This window comes from Pagrus pagrus (assembly GCF_965226575.1).
Source record: "Pagrus pagrus genome assembly, chromosome: 2".
Lineage (NCBI taxonomy): Eukaryota > Metazoa > Chordata > Actinopteri > Spariformes > Sparidae > Pagrus > Pagrus pagrus.
In genome coordinates this window covers 15386657-15409442 of record NC_140186.1, presented here as the reverse complement: position 1 = coordinate 15409442, position 22786 = coordinate 15386657, and the positions used below count along the sequence as shown (strand labels likewise).

Sequence of the window (22786 nt, the reverse complement as noted above, 5' to 3'; positions counted from 1 at the left end):
ATCTCATTTGAATATTAGTGCAACATTACATTACATTCAGCAGCTGTATGCATGTTGACACTCATTCGACATTCCTTAAACTTGAGCCAAAGCAAAGCTGCATGACATGGCGTAGTGCAAATCCTTAAGCCAATGAACCTTTCAGTACTGTATGTTCTGTAACTACGGCTTAAAAAACAACTTCTCACAACAGTGCGTTTAGTCTGAGACATGTTTACAAAAACATAATATTGAGATGTTTGCTGAAACATTCTGAGCCACGATGAAATTCACCAACCTAATAGGCCTAATGCCTCCCTCCCCTCCACATGACTGGAAAATGGATTGATTGACAAATCTCTTGTTGTTATATAACAGCATTAGACAGTAGCGTTATGATAGGCGTAATAAACTGATTAGGCCTCTCAGGTAGCTGGCCAACAGTGGTGTAAAATGAGAGCAGAAATAACCTTCACCTTGATGCAATCCTTGATTACATCACACAATGCAATGCAACAGAAGTGGCACTACATTATAAATGTTTCCTGTAAACAAAACGTTTGAAAGGGTTACACAATATCCAGGTCATGTGAAACACTTTAGTTCAAGGGCAGGATGGTGAGAACATGCACAAGTGTCAGCTGGGAAAAAAGAGAACATGTCGACATATATGGAGGAGAAAAATTATTTATGTGCTGGGTGGTGTTGACATAATTTAGTGAGCAGTTACTGTATAGTCCGTGCTGAGTGCCATGTCTTATCAGTCCTTTTCTCCTAATTTTCCTTATAATAGTCCACAGCTCTGTATTCATGAAACACTTGATCAATTTATACCATGGAAATTAGTAATAATCTTAAAATTACTGTATTTAGCCCACTGAATGTCAAAAACACAACTGACAACTGAATCTTTGCTTTTGGATTACACTGAATAAAAAAAGCAAACCACAGATAGCCTAATGTCATCTTCTCTGCAATAAAAACCAACACCTCAGCTCAAACACCTTAGCTCAAATCTGTATGACAATCAACATTTTAATTTGACTTGAGTAGTTTATTAATGGACTACGGGGAATATTTTGCAGGCAGGTATGATGACAGATTACATGGTTACCCTCTTTCTTGCTATCTGCCCTGATTCCAGATGCCCTTTGACCTCTCTGAAGCTAGAAAAAAAAATTGAAAACGGAGCAGAAGGCATACCAGTCATTCCAGACTCTGTTCTCTTCTTCTGGGTCTTTGCTGAGACAAAATGTTTGTAATAAACCTATCTCCTATAAATCAATACATCCCTGGTTTAATCTCTTCTGAGGTTGTGGAGCATTGAATCTAACAGTAGAAGTTGAACCATGAAGGAACAAGGAACATGTCCAAAGACTTTGGCCTTTTCAGAAAGAGAAACCTTTCTACAACCTTGATTCCTAAAAAGTTTGGACGCTGTGGTTCTTGTCACGTTGCGTGTTGTAGGCATCAAATTCATAATGAGTGTATAGTTATGAAAACAAAATTGGTGTATGCAAACAAATTGAAAAGTCCACACTTGCATGCGACCTCAATGCTACAGTATCTGTTACTGTCCTGTTGGAATTTCATTCTCTGGCCTAAAGCGAGGGATCAGAAAAAGAAGTCTGCTCGAAGCTTTGGCCCCTTAAAAGTTCCATTCATACACCTTCACTGGCTGAAGAAGCCCTGTCTTGAAAAGGAGTTGATTTAAGGTAGCTCCCGAGGACAACAGCCTGACAAAGCAGTGATCTTTTTGATGACGTCTCCAATAGACAGAGTGCACAAAGACCGGAGTGACAGCTGGGTTTTGTCAGTGGATAAACTCGTGTTCTCAGTAGCAGGTTTTCCCCTTCAGCTGTAAACATGCTTAAAAATGTGATGTGATCATAGGGACGACAAGGGTGGGAAACGTCAACTAGGCTATTGGGTTTCAGGATGCGTGATGCTGCACAGAGCTGACATGCAGTCCTTGAGAGAATGTCCCGAGTTTTATTTCCTAATGCACATGCGTCATCAAGGCTCACATAGCACAAGAAAGTCATCTTCATGTATTATAGTAAACACGTTTCAAGTTCCTAGTTGATTTTCCAAAGTAGTCTAAGATCATTTTGCCACCAGAAAAGTCAGTCATGTCTGGATAGGAATGGGCAATCGTGATCAATCTTGAAAGCATCCTAATTTAATTTTCAGGCAAATCATTGTGAGATGGTGTTATTTAATACCCTCTGCTCTATATGCCAATAGAGTGATGTAGCCACCTACATGGTTACATTGATAGGACAAATTTGTACACGTGGCTCTTGCATAATGTATTGTAAATAATGCAACATGAGCTATTGCTAGCAGCATGACGTATGATCTTTAATTGGCCAAATGGAAAATTCATGGGCTACTTTAAGTTTGGCCATAGTCCACACAGGGCATTTCAAAATTGAGAAAACGGTTGCAATTTAGATTGTGGATTGGGATTGCTATTAAGAAGATATATACATATTTCTTTTCTAAATGGGGGTGGTTCAATGTCTTGTTCAAGTATTAAACTTATTTTCAGTGTGCACATTGTCCATGTCAAAAATGTCCATACACCTTTTGAAAAAGCCAGTTAGTTTGTGTAGGTTCTTTAAACAAAGAACTGACAACAAGATCTCTGACATTTCTGCCTCTCCTGAAGCTAAAACGAGGTCTGAAGGATGACAAATGATTCAAATCTGGGTCACATTCAAGGACCTTCCAATGTTTGTTTATAATCTTTAAGACTTGCACAGAGGCCGTACAATATTCAGATACAAAAGTTTTGTTTTCAATGTGTTTAGGAGGAGGATTTAATCATTTATTTTCTTATTTTCTATTGCTTGTTCAATCAGTGTCTTGTCATATCCCCTTTGTCTAAATCGTTGAGACATTTCTTATTGTGGGATTGTGATATTTTTTGTCCAGACCGCCAACCCCTGGGTCTGGATTATTTTTCAAAAGGTGCCTAACTAAGTCATATTTGATTGGCAGTATAAAATATCAAAGTTATAATCATAAAATACAGTTTAAAAGGTTATGCAGTCAGGACAATCTGATTGTGATTCATAATTCAAGGCCACTTCCACACTAAAAGCCAAGTTTCCTTAGATGTTAATGGCATGTGGATACAAACCCGCTGCCTAAGAACACCTTCAGCTCTCTTTGTACAGTACAATGTGTTCCTGCACTTCATGGCCAGGAACACACACATCCATGAATTCACATGTACTCATAATGGTTTACCAACACGTGTATTTCCTGTCAAAGCCACAACATTGTGCCAAAATATTGAAGGAAGAGAGCAAATGAAAAGTAATAAGTGACTTGTCAAGAGAGCTGTAATCAGATCCTGTCATAATACATTGACCTACTTTTCAAATCTCTTTCATGTAAGACAGTGAGCTATGTTTCAACAGAAACATCCTGGACAGTGTTTGTCGGTAGATATTTATCACCTGGTGCTCTCAACTTCAATAGAGAGGTTAGGCCACAGGGCACTGACCTCTAGATTCAGTGGGAAAATTGTATTACCTCCTTTCAAAGGAGCTCAACAACACCTGTGCTGACTTGGAAGGTGTCAACCTTTCAAACGTGATGCAGTCAAACATCATGTCGACCCTTACAGGGGATCACGGCTTTCTTAAAACCACTTTGAAGTGGCATTATCCTGTAGATCATGGATGCCCAAATTTCTCACCTTGGAGGGCCAAAACTGAAACTTAATGGTGGGCAGAAACGAAAACAAACACCTATTTTGTATCGTATTGTATTTTTAAAGGGGCTGTGGGGAACTTGTGTGTTGTGCTGGAAGCTGGTCATTAGTTTATGTTAGCGGATTCGATTTCTAAAGTGATGTTAGCTACTGTTAGCTACAGCCACTGAGATGAGGCACTCGAGAACGTGCATAAAGTCACATCCTTTGGACACAACCTTCACAAAGAAATCCACAATCCAGCAGCATTAAACAACTCAAACAAATCATCTACAGACTTGTATAGGCAACAGGGAAAGACAGGAAGGTTTAATTTTTTACGTCACGTTACAAACCGCTTACATATAACCAATAAAAAGGAATTAATACATGTAAATTGACACCCTTTAAGATGCAAAATGGTACTTGGATTCCATGTTCCCTTAATTGACTGGCTTCCTGTGCAAAGATTATGAAAAGTAATTATTAGGGATCCTACAGATTTAAAGATCACTTTTAGCTCACAAAAAATATAACAGCATAAAATCAATTTATATTATAATTTCTTTAACATTGTTTTCCCCACTAAACATCTGGAGAGCCAAATGGAACTGCAGGCTAACTTTGGCCCGCAGACGCCACTTTGGACAGCACAGCTGTAGATGATATCAGCCAACATTCCTCAAGAGCAGCTCTCTTAATCCATTTTCGTTGCTGCTGCTCTTATATGATAGAGGGCAATCTGTATAATTTAAGAGCAAGGTAGCCAGGGAGTTAGAGGACTATTCTGATGCACTCAGTCCTGTGTGTGTACAACCAGCTCATTAGTTATACATGGGCAAAATCCTGGTTTTCAAGCCACTGTGCTGGAAGCAGGTAGGAGGGAAAATGCCATCACTGCTATCTCAAAGTCCCACGCATCCACCAACACAAATACATCTGGTGTCACATAAAGCCCCCCCCCAAAAATCTAAATATGACACAAACCTGGTAGTCATTATTTTACAAATGGGCCAAGAAATAGCTGATCTGCAACATCCCAGAACATCTAACAACCGCTTGTCTATTGATCTGTTTGACAGTCAACACTGCTCACTGTGCAGAAGCCTTGCAGCGTATCATGTCTCCTCTCTGAGGCAATGACAATGCAGTTGTCTCATCTCACTGTGTATCTTGTTAAATAATCTTAAACTTCACATGCTTGGAGTAAATTACAACTGTAAGCTCTTGAACAAAACATATGTGCGCAATCACATAAAAAACCCAGGCAAACAAACATGTCCATGTACTGCACTAATATCTACACACATACGTCAGTCACCGCCCTCATCACTCACCTGCTATCCGACTCTCTCGAGCTGTCTTGCTGAGCATGTCTAGGGCTTTGGTGGTAGATGACCTGAGATGGTCACTGAAGGACCTCTGCAGCAGCAGCAACCTCATGGAGCGGGACATGCCGATTAGCATCCACCGAAACCTATCTACGTCAGTCTCCTACCTTGTCTCTACACCTGTTCCAGCTCTTGCTTCTGTGCCTTGTCAATCCCACCCCTTTCGACTGCTCCTATTTTTTATCTTGCACGATATCTTTGTTCAAGTCTTCAATCATAATCTGACTAGTTTCTCTGTTCTATCCTCTGTACTAGTCTGGTTTCTGCCTCCGTCTCTTTGTCACTCTGTTCTCTACCAGTCTGGACTGTGCACTCCCATCTGCTGCAGCAAGCATTAGTGCAGTAACTGCTGGGACACATCCAGCCAGTGCTGCAATGCTCTCATATTCTATTCTGCCAGTGTGTGTGTGTGTGTGTGTATGTGTGGATATATGTGTGTAAGTGTGAGTAAGTGCTTTCTGACACAAGCTCCAGCGCTCTCACTGAATTTCTGAGTGCTTTAGAGTCACGAATAGCATCTCTCCTTCCCTGTCCCTTTTTATCTCACATCTCTTCTTCTCTGTCACCTTCCTCCTCTCATCCTCTCTCTACACACCTGCCCTTCCCTGTCTAGACACAGAGAGCATCAATGCCTGTTATATAACCCATTGCCCAGGCAGCCTGCCTGTTATATTAAGATCCACCTGTCCTTGTACCCAAGCAGCAGAAAAGCACCACAGAGCTGAAGCCAAAAGACAGGAAGTGGGATGATGAAGGGCTCCGGGATAATGTTTGAGTCACTCAGACAAAACCGCAGGACAATTGAATGGTTCCCAGAATGGTTGATGGTAAAATATTTTGACAGATTTCCCAAAAGGACATTGAGATGTCAAGAGGGAAAAAATGCTGGGGTTTAAAACTGTGCTCACACTGTGAACCACAGAAACCTCCCAGTTATTCCACACAGCCAATAATCACATTCCTTAGCCATTCAGGCGTGGGAAATGGTCCAACGCATGACTTCACTGTAAATACATAACTGTAGGAATAGAATATACAGTGCATACATACAAACACACAAACAAACAACAAACACAAGTACATGCCGTTAGTTATTTAGAAATAGGCCTGCATTGTAAACCTTATGTAATGAAACTTAAGCTACTGAGATGGACACAAACAACACAATGGAATCCATTACTTAGACTGCTGCTGAGTTGATCGGATAATGCTGATTTAGCTTCTATTAAGCAAGCACAACTCTCAGGGGTCTGTGAAGAAGCTTAGTCATTGGCTCCTTACTGGGTGACAAATTAAAGAACAGCAGAGAAGCTGTAGTAACACTGCAACACCGGCATCTATAGCTGATGGGGGCTTTCACACTGTAACTTTTTAGAAGATAAATTAATTACCTCAGGAACACATCTTAAAGCCAGGTATAAGATTTTTATCATTTAATATAATCTTTTTATACATTTTGTGCATGCAGGAATGCACGGATGTGTACATGTATATTTTTAATATTCTACAGCAGCACTAATTCCTATTTTTATCTCATCAATGTTGCAATTCACTTTGTGTAATGTAGAAATGTCCATCATTGGGATGAAACACAGAGCTTTTGTAGTATCTTTCAGCTTATTTTTTTGTCTTAACAGCCTGAAGCTTTACTGTTGTGGTTCAGTCTCATTACAAAGCAAAGTCCTTTTTAGCAAAAAACTCTGATAAACCCACTGTATGCTACCTTGTCAGCACCAAACAGCAGACAGACAAAGTTACAGTAGCGCTTGTAAACATATTGGAGCATTTAGCAGCTAAAGAGCCATGAGATATATTTCTTTGGCATCCAGAAACATGCCTCCAAATGAATTTTAATGTTGGTCCCTGTCTGTTAGAAATGTAAATAAATATGTATACATAATATTACTATTTGAAAAATTGTATATCTTTAAGACTAATCATGCTCATCCATATGGCGTGTGAATCATTATCTGAGTGTATGAGTTTACATGTGCGTGAAGCTGTGAGCTATATGTGCTGTTTCAGATTGCCCTCCATTACATTCCACACTAAGCTCACACTTAAGAAAGTCAGCCAATTGTGCCGATTGCTCCAGCAAGTGAAGGTAATGTACCCAACATTGGCTTATTGCAGCCTGCTGATAGCATTGTGCTCATCACGGCCAATTGACTTTATGGTCTCCCGAGGTTTGTTGGGACTGATAAGGATGGATTCCCTCATCTTTGCTTTTTCACGACCCTCTAGTCGGCGCTTCTGCAATTGTGAAATGACCTCTTTAACAATGTTGTAAATGAAGATTAGGTTTGGAATACAGGAAAACAAACATCCTGTAAAAGTATCACACTTCTACTATCCTCCCTCATACACACCTGTTCGACTCAAATGATGTCTGAGTCAAATTATGGGTTTTAATGCAGGCCCTGAGTGTGTGCACACTCCAAGGCACGCAAATGCAAACCATCTGGGTCAGTGTTCATATCACAACAGCATATCAGTGTACTTTCCCTCGCTCTATACCTGTGATAAGGGGGCAATACACAGACTGTAACCTGGATATGAAGGAAAATGTCCTGAAGGGCGGAGGAGAAGGGGTGAAAACAATGGAGTTCTCATACCTCAGGAAGGAAAGTCTTGCCAAATGCCCCCTCTGTCAAACAACAGTTCAGCGTGCCAGGAGTGTGTGTCTACATCTAAACTCCACAGAACAGGGGCAGGAGAGGGTTACCTGCCAACATACTGACCTAGAAATGGAGACAGGGGAGGTGAAGAACGAGGGCGGGGGATTGTTTCTGGGAGGACTTCAAACAGTGTATGTAAACAGTGTCTGAAAGTCTATCATCAATATGTCCGCGAAAACAATGCACTATATTCTATTCTTTACAGCAGGGCCAAAAATATGTCGCTATGTTGAAGCATGTATGTGTGGGTGTGCCCAAAGCGTGACTGTAATTGTGTGCGAGTCCCTTTGATGTGAGTCCCTAACCCTATCTGCTGGAGGTCTTACTCAGCTATCAAACATACACTCCCTCACCCTAACTGCCTGCCCTACTTTCATACAACTCCATTCTGACTATCTGGTACCACTGCATCTTGTGTGTGTGCGCCAGAGAACTCGAGAACTAAAAACACAGCAATATATCAGATACCAGACACCTCAAGATATCAAAATATCCCATGTGTGGTTTATCCAAACAATCAACATCTCAGTCTCCTGTGTGTTCCAAATGATTTTTCCTGCCCGACACCCAGCGGTGGGGAATGAGCCTGAGCCAGGGCCAGTGACAGAGTCTGCTGAGCCCGGACTGATTCATTAGCCTGGGGACAGCATGGGCATCTCACCCCATCAACACTGGGAGATTTACAATCCTATGGTTACGAATGAAAGTTCTCCCTGTATCATTTCAAATGAAGCATGGGTTTAGGTCAGTTATAAAAACCCTGGTTGTAAATAATAATGAATAAAGTGAGGATAGACCTGTGCAGAAATACTCTCCTTGTTTGCTTGGTTAGCTCCAGACAAATTATTATTATTATTTTTTTTTTACTTGGAGTGTGCAATCTCCTCAGAAAAACGGTATTTATGGCAAAATGTAAGAAAATAATATCCTTGTTATGGGACTGATCACTTTGAAGGAAGCCTCCATGTATCTACTGTACATATATACAGGCCACATGCACACCCTTGTAGAGCATTTTGCTCAACTATAAAGCCCTGCAGCCCCATATTCCTAGAAATGACATCCATATATGATGATTCTGCATCTCACGATTTATGGCCCGTACTAACCCTCTGTGCCGCTGCAAAAGACAGGACATCCTTTACGTAGCGAGGCAAAAAACAAAGGTGAAAGGTCTGAGTAGTGGATGGGCACGTAGCCTGTAGTATACTTGCAACTAAAGCTCGTCTTTTTTAAACCATAACCAAAACCATTTCCCTTTACTGAACCTAGTGTTTTTGTTGTCTAGCCATACTTTATTGACCATAACTATGATCTTTCCCTTCTTTTATCTTATTCCTACTTGGCGATAAAGTTAAGGCACTCAGAAGTCTTATACACAAGGAATGGTAGCTCATGATAAAAGAGCAAAAATGTAAATAAAATGTTTCCATGTAAACAAGAATTCCCAAGAATTCTCAGATTGGCACCTGGATCTGAATCAGCTCCAAAAAGTGAATCACCTATTCCGTAGACTATTATCTTACTTTACACGAAATTTCTGTATTAATAAAAAAACTGTATTAATTTATAAATCTACAACCTTTACCTATTCTGTACATAATTGTCTAAACTTACTATACTGTTGCCATAAATACATCCAGACATCTGGTTTCTCAACATCCATAGTTACTCATTGACCTGGTTCCATATGCAAACAAAAAGCATGATGGCCTATTTTCTATAAAAAGTCATTCCTGATATTCATGCACAGCATGTGACGAAACACATACCAACCTGCTGAAAATAAAGCTAAAGTAATGACACAACCCCTGTGAATGTTTCTTTTGACTTTTGTTGATGTTACTCTGGAGGTTCAGCAAGCTGACTTCCTGTTGTAAATTCCCCTTCATGCAGTGGTTTCCTGCTCCAGCTATGGAGACGGATTCTTGAAAAAAGACCTCAAAACTTGCTAAGGAGCAAAGGAGTTTCTGTGCTTTGACTCATGTAAATTGATGATAAAATGGAGAGAAGACTTTTCCAGTCTTATGAAATGTATGGAACAAGAGGGACGCTTATAGTCATATACGTTGATTCAACATGAAGTCGGAATAACCAGAACGTTGTATCCAACTTTTACAAGCTTTTTCAAATTCCAAAATATCACATCTCTCCATGTATGACATCAAGTGTAAGAAAGTAGAATAATTTGCTTCCAAGGGGAACAGACTGTACATGTAAATGTATTCACAGCTGAGTAGGAAGTGTGAAATATAAATGGAATGAACTCCAGCATGTCACAGTACCAGTCTCCACACAGGAAACCAGGGAGAGAGTGTGTCAAATGGGAGGGGAGAGGAGGGGCTGTTTGGGGGGGAGGTGTTGAGGCTGGTGTAGACTGACGGGGGGAGGCCAGGAATGTGACCTTGCACAAACACAGCGACTCCTGTACTGTGAATGTAGGGGTGGCAAAAGAAAAGTGGGATAAGGCAGACTCGATCAAAGAGCAGGAACAAGTAACAGAAACAGAAACATCAGTCATGAGCCATTATTGACTTGGCTCCAGGCTGAGGGAGCTTTATTACATCTGTCAAAGCACTTTCTCAGATGAGAAGAAGAGAAGACGATGCTGCAGGGTACAAATGTGAACTGATTTCACTGTGACATTCTCTAAATTAGGTGAAAATTGGTGTGGAAATTTGCCTATTTGGCAGACAGCAGATGTCGTCTGTTTAGAGGCAAAAAGCCCAATCACAAGATCTGTGGATGAACAGGGAATCTCAGATACCATCTGTGCTAAACTTTGTTAGTTGTTTACCCTAAAAAAATCAAATCACATACTGTATAGCAGCTATTCCTCACAACACAATCACATCTCTGTATCAGATTTTAAAGAAGGAATTGCTTGGGAAATTCCCTTATTTGCTGTCTGGGCAAGAGTTTGATGAGAGGAGTGATACCACTCTTATGTCTGTGTGTTAAATCTGAAGTTATAGATCCAGCAGATGGTTAACTTAGCTTAACATGAAGACTGGAAGCAAGGGGAAAAAGCAAGCCTGGCTAGCAACATAATAAGATGTTGTTGTTTTTTTATATTTGTTTGTGTATGGAGTGAACCAACAAAAAGTAATAATAGGTACAATTTAGAGGTGGTGGCAGGCAATTTATTTTCACAATGGACACAGGCTGGCTGGCTGTTTCCTCTTATTTCTAGTCGCTACGCTACGGTTGGCTAATCATCCTATAAATCTACTGCCATATGTAGCATACGAGAGACATTGATCTTCTCATTTATCTCTCAGCAAGAAAACAAATACGATTATTTCTGAAAATGCTTTATTATTACTCTTACTGATTTAACAATATATTGTGTACCATTTCATTTAAATGTCAAAAAACAACTAACCCTTGTATATTTTGTTGAGTTGTGTGCTCCATTATCCCAAATGTTTCCAACAATGTTTTTTGTTCAAGGTAACGGTGCATGTCATTTGGTATAACTTGCTATATAATCTACAATTTGTAGTTTAGAAATTATAATCATGGTTACAAATGATAACTTCTTGGAGAGAATCAGAGTGAGGAAGGAAGCTGGCGAACATAAAGGTACATTTTCATCAACAATGGTGGTTGTTAGACAATGAAGACAACAACTTCAGCACTACTTATATCTTTTGTTTTGTTTTGCTAAGAATCCCCTAGCAACAGAAAGGACATATTTTGCATTTAAGCACAAAGATCTTAATGTGACTTTAAAAGAAATGATTTTCTTTGGGCACACAGATTAGAGTTTTTTTTAAGGTAAGCAAAGGTCAGATAAATTCATCAACAGAGGGGACTTTTAAGTGTGTAATAATATGATAAATACCGGGATCTCCAGAGGTCAACACAGTCATAATTAAAGAGCAGTAACAGCTCCATTTCCCATCAGCTTTAAATACCAGTAAGATGCATTTGTCACTGGAGTTCCAAGAAGGGAAGAACAGTGACTATAAAGGAAACCAGGGATAACAAGAGAGAAGGAAACAAAGACAAGAGCCAGACAGACAGAAATGATGAGACAACTTATTCATAAGAACCACCAACTCCCTCTTGTCAGAGTGCCCCTCCCATACAGGACTCCACTGAGGGTGCTAAACCACTTCCTCTTTCCTCAGTTTTCCTTTTCTCCACCTACAACAAATGCGGTAAACTATGAGGCTACAAGTCCAGGTAGAAGGTCAGGCTTTAACCCTGCTGCTGGTGGGATGCCCATCATTGTGTTCTGTTTATATATTCCCACTGGTTTATATTTAGATCAGGAAGGCGCAGCATGGTGCCTCTAACCTCAGCTACAATCAAGGAAACAAAAAGATAGACCATTTTTAGAACCAGGGATCTCTAAAGGGTGGTGACAAGCTTGACAAGCTCTTACACTGGTAGGAGAGAGAGACATGGTCTACATTCTTCTGCTGCATACATACAGTAAGTTGAAGCAGTAGTTCTGTTATCTTTGTGTCTGAAAGGGCCTTTTTTAGTTTCCGCTTCCACCCTGAAAACTTCTCTGTTGACCATTTGTTTACTCAATATGAACTGCCATGATTTGGCCACAGTAGACTCTTGGATGGTGATAATTTCTGTAATAAAACATCAACAATCATGTTCACATTCTTGTTATTTAAACCTGTCACAACACCTACATGAAAAGAAATCTACTACACTATATGAAAGTTAAAGAGCTTGTAGGAGAATTTTCCTCTACATGTATCAATTGTGATGCCTAACGTTTTAAAATAGTCACATAATAAATGGGCAGACAGCACAAAATAGATATCTCTTAGGGTTTATTTATGTCCCTTTTGGTGTTCCTAGCATTGCATAGCACATCACATCTCTCATCATTATCATGCATCATCTCCTTGACCATGCCCAACTGATGATAAGGACAGTCATGCAAACTTCATGCATAACTCTCCTTATCATCTTCAGATAGTATGTAGTATGAGTTATGTCATTTCTGGCCATTCCAGTGCACTAGCACTCTGCAGGCTGTGCAGCATCCCAGGAGCCCCATAAATAAGACTCCTAAACAACAGGTTGTCAGTTGTAACTCTGCTGCATGTAGACAAATCCTCCTTGTGTACAGGAAAGCCGTGACACCGACCACTCACTAAAGATACACCCGGCGCCGCAGGGAGGTCATCAACTGTGCCGTTACGGAGTGTGGGCTCTGGAAACTTCTTGTTGATCACTGGTGTGCTTCCGTTGTCACAGAGATAGTAAAATTTACCATGAATGGGCTGTCTTTCATGGCGGTGCAGCAGGAGCCTTTAGGGCATGGTTTGTGATGTAACACTGTCACAAATGTGTCATTCCCAGGGGCTTAAATGGTGGAGATACAGAGGGGGCTTTGAAGTGTCACAATGAACACTGGGCTTTGTGCTCCATCAAGTCCCCCAAAACTCCGCCAACTCCCATCGTACCCCCACCCCCTCTCCAGAGTCCTGGGTTCCATCACACAAACCCAGAGATGGAGGTTACATAACTTGCTTACAGGAAGTCAGACTGATTTAAATTAAGAAAAATGACCAAGACCGTTTGACCCCTTTGAAGTTGGCACTGTGCATTTTTGCAAGCTTTAGCCTTCGTGTAAAGAGTGTTTGGAGTGGGCCTTACGCCAAGAAAGTAGTCATGCTCATGTATGCACACACACACACACACACAGAGGAACAAACATACTGACAGCTTCTGCACAATTCCCATGAAAGGTTTTCAGCAAGTGGCGGTAATTAGAGGGAGAGACAGAGCGAGAGTGAGTGAGGACTCCCAGTGGGCTTTGAGACAGCAGGGGGTGATATGAAAGACTCGTCCCTACATCCAACCACCTCTCTGGTATTGTTTACCAGCGGGCTGACGACACAGGGGGGTGTTTAATGAACACTGCACCCCTGCTGCCTGTCTGAAAGTAGGTCTGTCAATCCATAGTTTCTTGATGACCCTGTGCATTACGGGCAAGACTGCTGACAGAGAGGTTGGAGCCAGGATGGAGGGGGCAGTCACTCCAGATTGAGTTTCTTCTTGAGATCGATTCATAATAAAGTGTGCAAAGTGGAGGATGGCAGGCGTTGCAAAGTGATGACATAACATGTCCATACTGCAAAGGCTTTTCATCAGGGAGAAGTCACGAGGTTTGATAATTGTAGGTCGATAGTTGAACAAATACTTAAATATTACGTATACACATACTTAAACATTTTAAACATTTAAATGTCCATTCTCAGAAGAAGTGAAGTAAGAAAGGAGGCAAAAGGTACATGAATACGGGTCAAAAGGTTTGGGCATGAGACACGACATCCAGTCTGGTTCTTATCTGTGAGAGGCGACGACTGGCTTGATGCTTATGTAGATGAGTCTAGGTTCTTATCTACCATCGCATCCAGTGTCTCATAGAACCAGAGCCTGTCCTCCTCCACCCAACCACTCCCTCCCTCCTTCCTCTCTTGCCCCATGTTGTGAACACCAGACAGAGGCTATCAATCAGAAATCGTACCGCAGATCTCTTCACGTGGCACCAGACCAGACACTGACTGGGTCATTTGTAGACAAAGACTTTTTCCAAACGCACATGACAAAATGAAGAAAAACAAACTACATGCAACCCTAATCCTTTTGTTTCAGGATTGGGTGTCAAGATCTCAACTAGAGACAGGATGAAAAAAACAGCAAAGACTCACCAGCTTTTTCTCTCTCAGGAATGGCAGAGGTGTTCTGGGAAAGAGAAGAAAAGAAGATTATAGTTGAGATAACTTTGGTTAGATGCATTTTCATGATTCCCTCTCAGACAATAAAATCCCTTTGTCTGTTTAAACGTTCTTCAATAACGTGTTTGAGGAATAGACAGTAAAATAGAAACTATTCAATCAAACAACAGTATTTATTCAGTACAATGATGATGTTTAAGCTACTTATTTAATCCCTTTGGATATTCTTCTCACTTCTCTTGCTACCTCAATGGACGTCTTCTGATCTAAGAACATCAGAGTAAAGACCATATCAGAGAACAGGGCAGGGAGCACATCTCTGTGTGTGCTGTGTCCAGTTCAGTTGGCCTCTGAGCCTGACTGAAATAATCCCTAGATCATTGCATGCAAAGTCCTGTCCTTTTAAGAATATTGTATTAAATCCAAGAAAATTGAATGCATCATAGAAACACAAATTGGCCATACACAAACACAAAAAGAAGAAGAACGTATTTTTTAAAACTCCATATGCACAGCCGTCAGATAACCAACCCAGCAGAGACTTCTGAACAAATATCACATCATTAAAAGTCAGAGCACACAGCACACTCTCCTCTGATCCAATGTTGATCTAACCCTCATGCAGACATTGCTGATAAAAATCACAACACATCTTGTAGACATAGTAGGTTCTCATCATTCTTTACACGTAATATTTCCATCGTTGGATTTGTTTCTGGTTAAAAATAGAGCCGTCATTTCATTGGTATAGCATGTTTGTGTGTGTGGTGTGTGTGTGGTGTGTGTGGGTGTGTGTGTGTGTGTGTGTGTGTGTGTAGAGGGCAGCAGTCAGTTGGAATGCAGAGGTCTTTTTCTTGCCTCTGACTTTTGACCTCAGGTTCCTTGGCTGACCCCCACAACCTGACCTGTTTTAATCCACACTCCCCTGGAACAGACCAGACAGGCCAAGGAGGACAAGGTACGTTCTCAATACAATTTATCCACTTTGTGCACAGTTTGTTGTGCAAAAGTTGAATATCTACATTTCCTCCTGATGTTCCTATTAAGATGGATGCCGCCTCCTCCACATTTATTTTCTCTCCTCAGGCCTAATTAAAGTGATTTAGGTCCATCCTGCTGGGACTACTTTAAAGCCTGTTTACCCTTTGGCAGCCTCTTAAACAGCAGATTCAGCAGAGCCAAAACAACACTGAGTATGGTCCTAAAGGAATAGTTCAACATTTTGGGAAATGTGCTTATTTGCCAAGACTTACATGAGAAAATCAATGCCATTTTCGCATCTGTTTGGTAAATATGAAGTCACCACTAGCAGCAATTTAGCTGAGCTTAGCACAAAGACTTGAAACAGGGTGAAATGACAATCCTGGTTCTGTCCAAAGTAGGACTGAACAATTAATTTAAATATTATTGAAATCCCAATATGGAAGAGGGCAATATCCAACTCCCAGAAGCTGCAATTTTCTGTACAAAGGTAAAACTGGCCTAAAATGTTATTCTCTGATGTAAGAAAACATGTTTGGTAGAGACCCCCAAAAATGTAACATCATCATGATTTTATTAGTTTATTTTTTTTTAAGTGAAAATGAAAATTATGATGTAAAAATGATCAATCTCACTGTAATGAATTATGCAATTGTGCTATCTGCTAAAATAATTGCCAAAGGTAATAAAATCCATGTACCAGGACCTCTAAAGCTCATGAAATTAACAGGCTACATCTCATATTTAATTTTACCAGGGTTGTGTGCTTCCTGGAGTCTCATTTGGCTTCTCAACACCTTCACAGTGACGACAAGACTGTGAGATATCACTGCTCCGTCGGGATCGGCTCCAGACCCAAAGGAGGATAAGCAGATATAGCTGGATAGGTAACTACCTGTAATACTGCAGCATTACGCTTCGGTTTTGCATGGATAAAACAAGAGCATTTCTTTTTAGAGGTTCTCTTTTTTTCACGCATTGGTCAGCATTTGTTGCCTGCACACCATGAAGTACAATAAAAAGGGTGCAAAAGGAATGGAGAGCATTGCCTTCAGGAAACTATACCATTCACTTTTCCCACAAGTCTGCACAACATATCCCCCTTCTCCCATCGTGTCTTCTTCCTTGCCACATCTGCTGGGCTCTCCCTATCTTTTCTGTATCTCACCTTAGTTTGGAAAATGTGCTCCTTTGCCAATGTACAGTATTACGCCTCATGGGGCTTCTCGTGTAATACATGAGCTGCAACTTTCTGTGAGTTGAATCTGTGCTTATGCCTCGGTTACTTTGCATGATGACTATTATCCTTTTTTTCTCACTGTGCCAAATAGTTAAGTCTGTTCGACACATCTTAAATGAAGAATGATTTTGATAATGAGAAAATAATCCTTACAGGTATTTTAAATATGTTTCTGTGGAATTTCCCCAGTCCACTGTGACTGCACACTAAACTTTACAGATCGGATTAACATTGTAGCTCTTTGCCCTTTTTGTTATTATTAAATCAAAATTTAAGATAAGAGCGTTAGCCTCATTGCAAATGTTTTGTACACAATAAGACTGTAAGGCACATTCTAATATGAGACCAGAATGCATCATCAAAAAGCAAAGATTTGACTACAGGCCCTTTGCCTCTCAAATATCAAGGAGGCTCTTATATTTTATGATGAACCACCACAAGCATGACACAGTGTGGTGAGAGCGAATACAATGGCTGCTCTCATACGTGAGTTTGTTTTTGCGAACGTGTTAGCTGATTTACCCTGGATAAAGTGTTGTCTTGGTCCCAATCTGTCTCACTCAGATTTTTTAGAAGCTAGTGGTATGTCTGCTGAGGTGCATATGTCTGTGTGTGTGAACAGCATTTAATCACTTCATAGGTCATGTTTCAGACACAAAGTGTGTCAAATTCCCTCTGCAGACGAATAGCTTTACAATTTATTGCTGATTAATGACCTCAATAAGACACCAGGGAGAAACCACAGCCAGAGACTCCTATTCACTCCTCTGTCACTAAATCACTGGCACAAACAGAACAACAGTGTGGTGAATTCAAAGATAGATTTATACTCGGTGCTGTTTCAGCTGTTGGACTCCAGTGATATTAGCTATTAGCTCTGCTTTTCCAGCCAAAAAAGTGTCTTCACTGCATTCCCCTGTGTGCAACACACTGTAGACAATGTGAGATTCTTTCAAGACAACACAAACAACTTGTTTTGTTTTTGCCTATTGATCAATTGCATATGAACTGTTACTGTTGGTCAGTGTACAGAAATATTTTCTCCAACTTCTTTTTTTGTTTTTTTAACCTTTACAAGCACTTAACTGTTTTGTTTTTCCTGTGAGCATGCTTTATAGTTTAGTTTGGGCATAATTCTGTATTTTTGTTTTCATCAACAAGTCATATAAAAAGGCCAAAACCAACACTGAATTGATCCTACTATGTTGCATGTGTAGCCAAAGATATAGTTTATTTAACCTATTAAAAACACATCAGTGGGATACACTATTGCACCATCCTGTTGCTGTAAGTGTTCATTAGCTCACTAAATGTGTATTCATCCTCAGCTGAAAATAGTCTCAAACAAACAAACTACCTACTGCAATTTGAGTAACATTTTTCAAAAACTACAGTGCCTTGCTGTTGATTAACTTTTTAAGTAATGAAGGGGCTTGGGGCTGATTGCCACAGTGAGAGTAGGGAGGCTGGAAAGTATCAAGACATAAGGACTAGTAAATTGTTGGGTTTAGTCTTTTTGCAGGATTTGTTGACAGTAAAAAGAATATTGAATAGCACTAGTCATATCCCCGGATAAAAAAAAATGTACTGCATCAATTCACATGTGGATTTGTGCTAGACTTCTTGCATTTCTTTCTTGAGAAAAAAAGGAAAAAATGTCAGTACTTTTCTGCATTTTTAACCCCACAACTCTCAGGAAGAATGGCCCTGAATAATAGAATCAATATGGGAGGTCTGCATGACTTCTCTGCTTAGCACTAACAAGACATTTCAGTTCACCAGTGAGCGCCCTTCCTGTTGTGTAAACACCACACCACGGGTTCCTGTCAATGACCCATGAAGTCACTTAGACACAGTGTAAATCTCACCTTCACAAAATGCTGTGTTTTCCCTAATAGCAATTGCAGTTGAATAAATGTAAGTGTGAGACCACAGAGTCTAACAAGAATGTGAATGAATGGGTACCAGTAAGTACCAGTGTTTTCATAGCACCACAGTCACATATTTCCTCGGTGTTTGCCTGCGCGCCCCCTGGCATGCCACAGTGCAGGTTATCCCAGTGTGGGGTTGTCCGGGCCATGTCAGGTGTCCACTGGGGAACTGCAGGCTGCGCAGCACACAAGCGTCAGCTGCCTCATTTACTGCCACTAATTTACTGGAAGTGGGATGTGTGGGGGCACAGGGGGTATGGTATGTGTTTGCTTTAGACATGTGTGTATGTGTGGCTCGAAAGCATGTGTGCCTGCCTGATTAACCACTGTAGGGTCATGATTGTCATTATTGAAGCAAGCAGCTCAGTAGGTTTTATAACTAAAACGTTATAAAAAAGAAGACTTTGTCCGGGTAAAAATATAAAGTTTTGAGGGTTTGATTTGTTGAAACCAACAAGTATCAAGGGCTCAGTATTAGAATTTGTATCTACCTGTGAATTGAGATAAATGTGAGTATCCTCACACGCATGACCTGAAAAAGCTGTAGAAATGTTTTTTCTATAATATATCCAGTTTTCTTATTGTTTTCTTTTCAGGATGTTAATAATAATATCAAACATATTCTGTATCATGTAGTTCCAGGTCTTGACTGAAGCAATAGGATGTTAAAACTGAGTGAAATGATCAAAACCGGAGGCTCCATGTTGTCTATGGCTTTACCATTTACATCAAATGAAATGTTATATATGTCTTGCTCATCATTTTAGAGACGTACAACATATTTGGCATCATTGGACTAGCTTTGAAAACTACATCTTGAGGGTTTTAAGTTTGGCTGCACCGCATGAGTTTGTTCTGACGCTGTGACTTGCAGCAGAGTTTTAAAATCAGGAATTATCTGAAATAAGAGAATGAAGTTGACCAAATAACACTCAGTGCTGCTGACACATTTCAGTTGGTACCAAAAAAAGCAATGAGGTTTAATCCTGAGCCAATTTAACAAATAATATTTTGTTTTTTAGCAATGGAGCCGACATAATGTCAAGCTGTACGCACATGCTTTCTGTGTGAGTAAGTCAAAGATATTAAGCAAGCCACCGGCATGTGGCTCTTGCACAACAAATCCACAGTCCACCATGCATCTCTCAACCCCACAGCCACCTTCTCATCCCCAGCCCCCCTCCTGCACTGCAGCTGCAGTATGTGTGTGAGTGTGTGTGTGACCACCCATGGTCTGTGCTGGCCAAGGATTAGGGGGCTCAGGCTAACCCAAACCTTTTTCTCCACCACTTAACGCAAATGGCTAAATTAGTGCAGATGGCTTATGGTCAGGTAAGCTGGCGGCTCCAGCACTAGACGTATAAGGTAACTGTGTGACAGAGGGAAGAGAAATGTGTGTGTGTGTGCACGTCTGTCCAGCGCCTTTGGAGATGTTATCTGGAGCTCATTTCTGTTTTTTGACTGGCATGAAAGTGCTCTTTCTGCCCTGCACTTATACAAGAATTTATTCTCCATGCTCGGTCGACCCCTGAGTGCACGTGTGCAGGGAAACGTGGGAAACAATTTCATTTTATCCTTCTCCTTGAGGAAAAGTCCCCCCCCCCCCACCCCAAACCCTCATACTTTCTCCCTCACACCCCCCTTTCCACATTTCAATAGTTTCCATATGTCACACTTGAAGTGTGTCAACAGGAAGTGATGCGATGACTTGGTGTAATGATGCGTTGGAACATTTCCTGCAGAAGATGTATATTAGTGTCCAGATGTCGGATTTGCAGCTATTTGAAAAGAAAATAACTCTTAAACGAGATTCGGTGACACTTCAAAATGTCTCAGTAACATGCATTGACATCCTGTATGATGGTAAAAGCCCAGGTGAAATATATAGCATGAATGGGTGCACTTTCAGTCTTTAGTTGTTTAAGGAGGTTAATGATTTTACCATACCCGCTGTGCACTCACACACACATACACACACTGACTGCCAACTGAGGCCTTGTTCTCTCACTTAACCTTGAGTCATGAGATATGTTCCGTTTGGGGTGATGTTGACTCAAAGAGAGTGAGAAAAGTGGATATGCACACACACAGACAGACATACACACATTTGCCTTTGTTTACAAGAGTAAGCCAAAGCAACAGGCTTCTGGTTTCAGGCAGTGTCTGGTGGGATTTAGTGCTGGGCCCCTGGAGCATAAACTGTGAAATGTGAACTTGGAATCCGTCACCGGACGAGACAATTACTCTTAACTTCCTCCCAAAGGGCAAACTGGTCATCACCAAACTTCACTGCTGAGGTCATTCATACAGGTGTTCATAAATGTAAACTGTTCTTCTGTACAATATTCAACTGCAGGCACAACTTGCAGACCATAAATCTTTTCTCAAGCTTTCTCAATAAAAGTCCTCAATAAGACGCCATGGTTCTTACTATGTACTAAATACAATTTTGGGATTGAATCATGCAAAATGCTTCATCTTTAGTATATAAAAGAAACTACTTAGTATTTCCATTAGAAAAAAAACCTTCACATGTAAAATTAAATCAAAATCTTATGCAGTCAAACAACAACAGATGCAATGTTGTATGGTAAAATATGCCCACTACATAATAGAGCCAGACCAACCTGGCTCATATTGGCAGATAAAGATGTAAAAGATAAAGATTTCCTGCTTCAAGTGTATTGTAAACAGTAAAATATCCTGCCTCCATCATCATACATGTTTGATAACCATATTTGAGGGACCATTTTAAAAAAATTGCGATTATAAAGATTACCGGTCGATATATCACCATTGGAACATCAGTATCTGACCCAAAAGCCCAGTATCAGTCGGTCCTGCTACATAAACTATTTCACTAATTGATGGGAAATAAATCAATGATAGTTCACTTTTTTAATAGTATTACAGACAACATAAGCAACATAATTTATCCTCATTTAACTTTTTTTACTGTGGCAAACTAGGAAATATAGTTACGACCATACCGCATGGATTTTTTGATCTAACTTTAAAATGAGTTAGATCAATTAAAAATAAAAAATTGTCCCATATATCTCCAAGGCAGCTTAAAGATAAAAAAGAAACGACTACAGTATATATACAAGGCAGAGAACATACAACACCGATACCACCCTTTTCCCTTCTGTTTTGGTTCTCTCTACACGGGACATTTTATTCCACAATGATAAGAACAAACTTACCAAGAACTTACCAGACTTTTTTAAATTATGTTACCGAGCAGCTCAAAATGCAGCATATAAATTTGGAAATGGATTACAAAAACACATGGGACTGTTTTACTCACATTATTCCACTGCTGTCTTATTACACTTACTGAGAGACAAAATGTGTCACCTGTTCCCGTTCACCACCAGGTTGAATTTGTGGCTTATGGACCAGATTTAATAGGGATAAGCCTTATGATCCCAACTGCACCAACAATGCTAGCCTGTGGATTAGTTACTGACATTTTTAGGAGAGAGCGGAGAGTCGGTTAACAACACAGAGGGATTAGACTGTCCTCTGTAGAAGACTGTGGTGGCCCTATAGCAGTCCTGTGGCAGACACACAGCTTACTGACTTACCAGAAGGACCGATGGGAGAGACATTGCTGGGTCATAGTTTTTTTGGGTCAACATTTACTTGGTGCTTTTTAAACATCGTCTCCACAAGACAAGAGCGTCATCAGACAAACCTTCAAGTGGGAAGCCCTGTTGTAATGTAAATCCCTGCCATGCTGGGCTGAAGGCAGGCCAAGCCAGCACGTGTATGGAGAGAGGGCTTTGGCTCTAAATAAAAAAACAAACCTCTTTAATGAGTAGGTCCTGCACCGTCCTTAAGCTTTAAAACTGAGAGCAGAGATGATGAACTGAGTGAGGCACTCAGGGAAATATTAGCTGAGGTAATGTAACTTCAAGGCAAACAGAACAAAAACACACATTTAAAACAAAAATGTGTCCCAATTAGAGTCCTTAACCACAATCCTGATTAAGTGTTGCCAAAATTGCACCTGGTTTTACAATGAATTCCTGTATACATGTTTCGGCATCTATGAATGTGTGTGTGTGCATCTGAGAGTGCATTCAGTTTGTTTGTTCCTTCAGTGATTTATGGCAGTTCATTATCAGTGGGCTGCAGGGGTGTTTCCAGATGCCT

General features: G+C 40.5%; 1 protein-coding gene across 6 annotated transcripts in view; it reads right to left on the bottom strand.

Moving 5' to 3' along the window:
• The window catches only part of dlc1 (DLC1 Rho GTPase activating protein), a 93029-nt gene that overhangs the window by 46126 nt on the left and 24117 nt on the right, over positions 1-22786 (bottom strand). For 5 of the 6 annotated variants that reach the window (XM_084363746.1, XM_084363749.1, XM_084363750.1 and 2 more), the window contains one exon: positions 14447-14480. In XM_084363746.1, coding sequence (XP_084219872.1) covers positions 14447-14480 — 34 coding nt within the window. Of the gene's footprint in view, positions 1-5022; positions 5400-14446; positions 14481-22786 lie in introns of those variants that run through there. The other variant, XM_084363751.1, reaches the window with a different exon arrangement.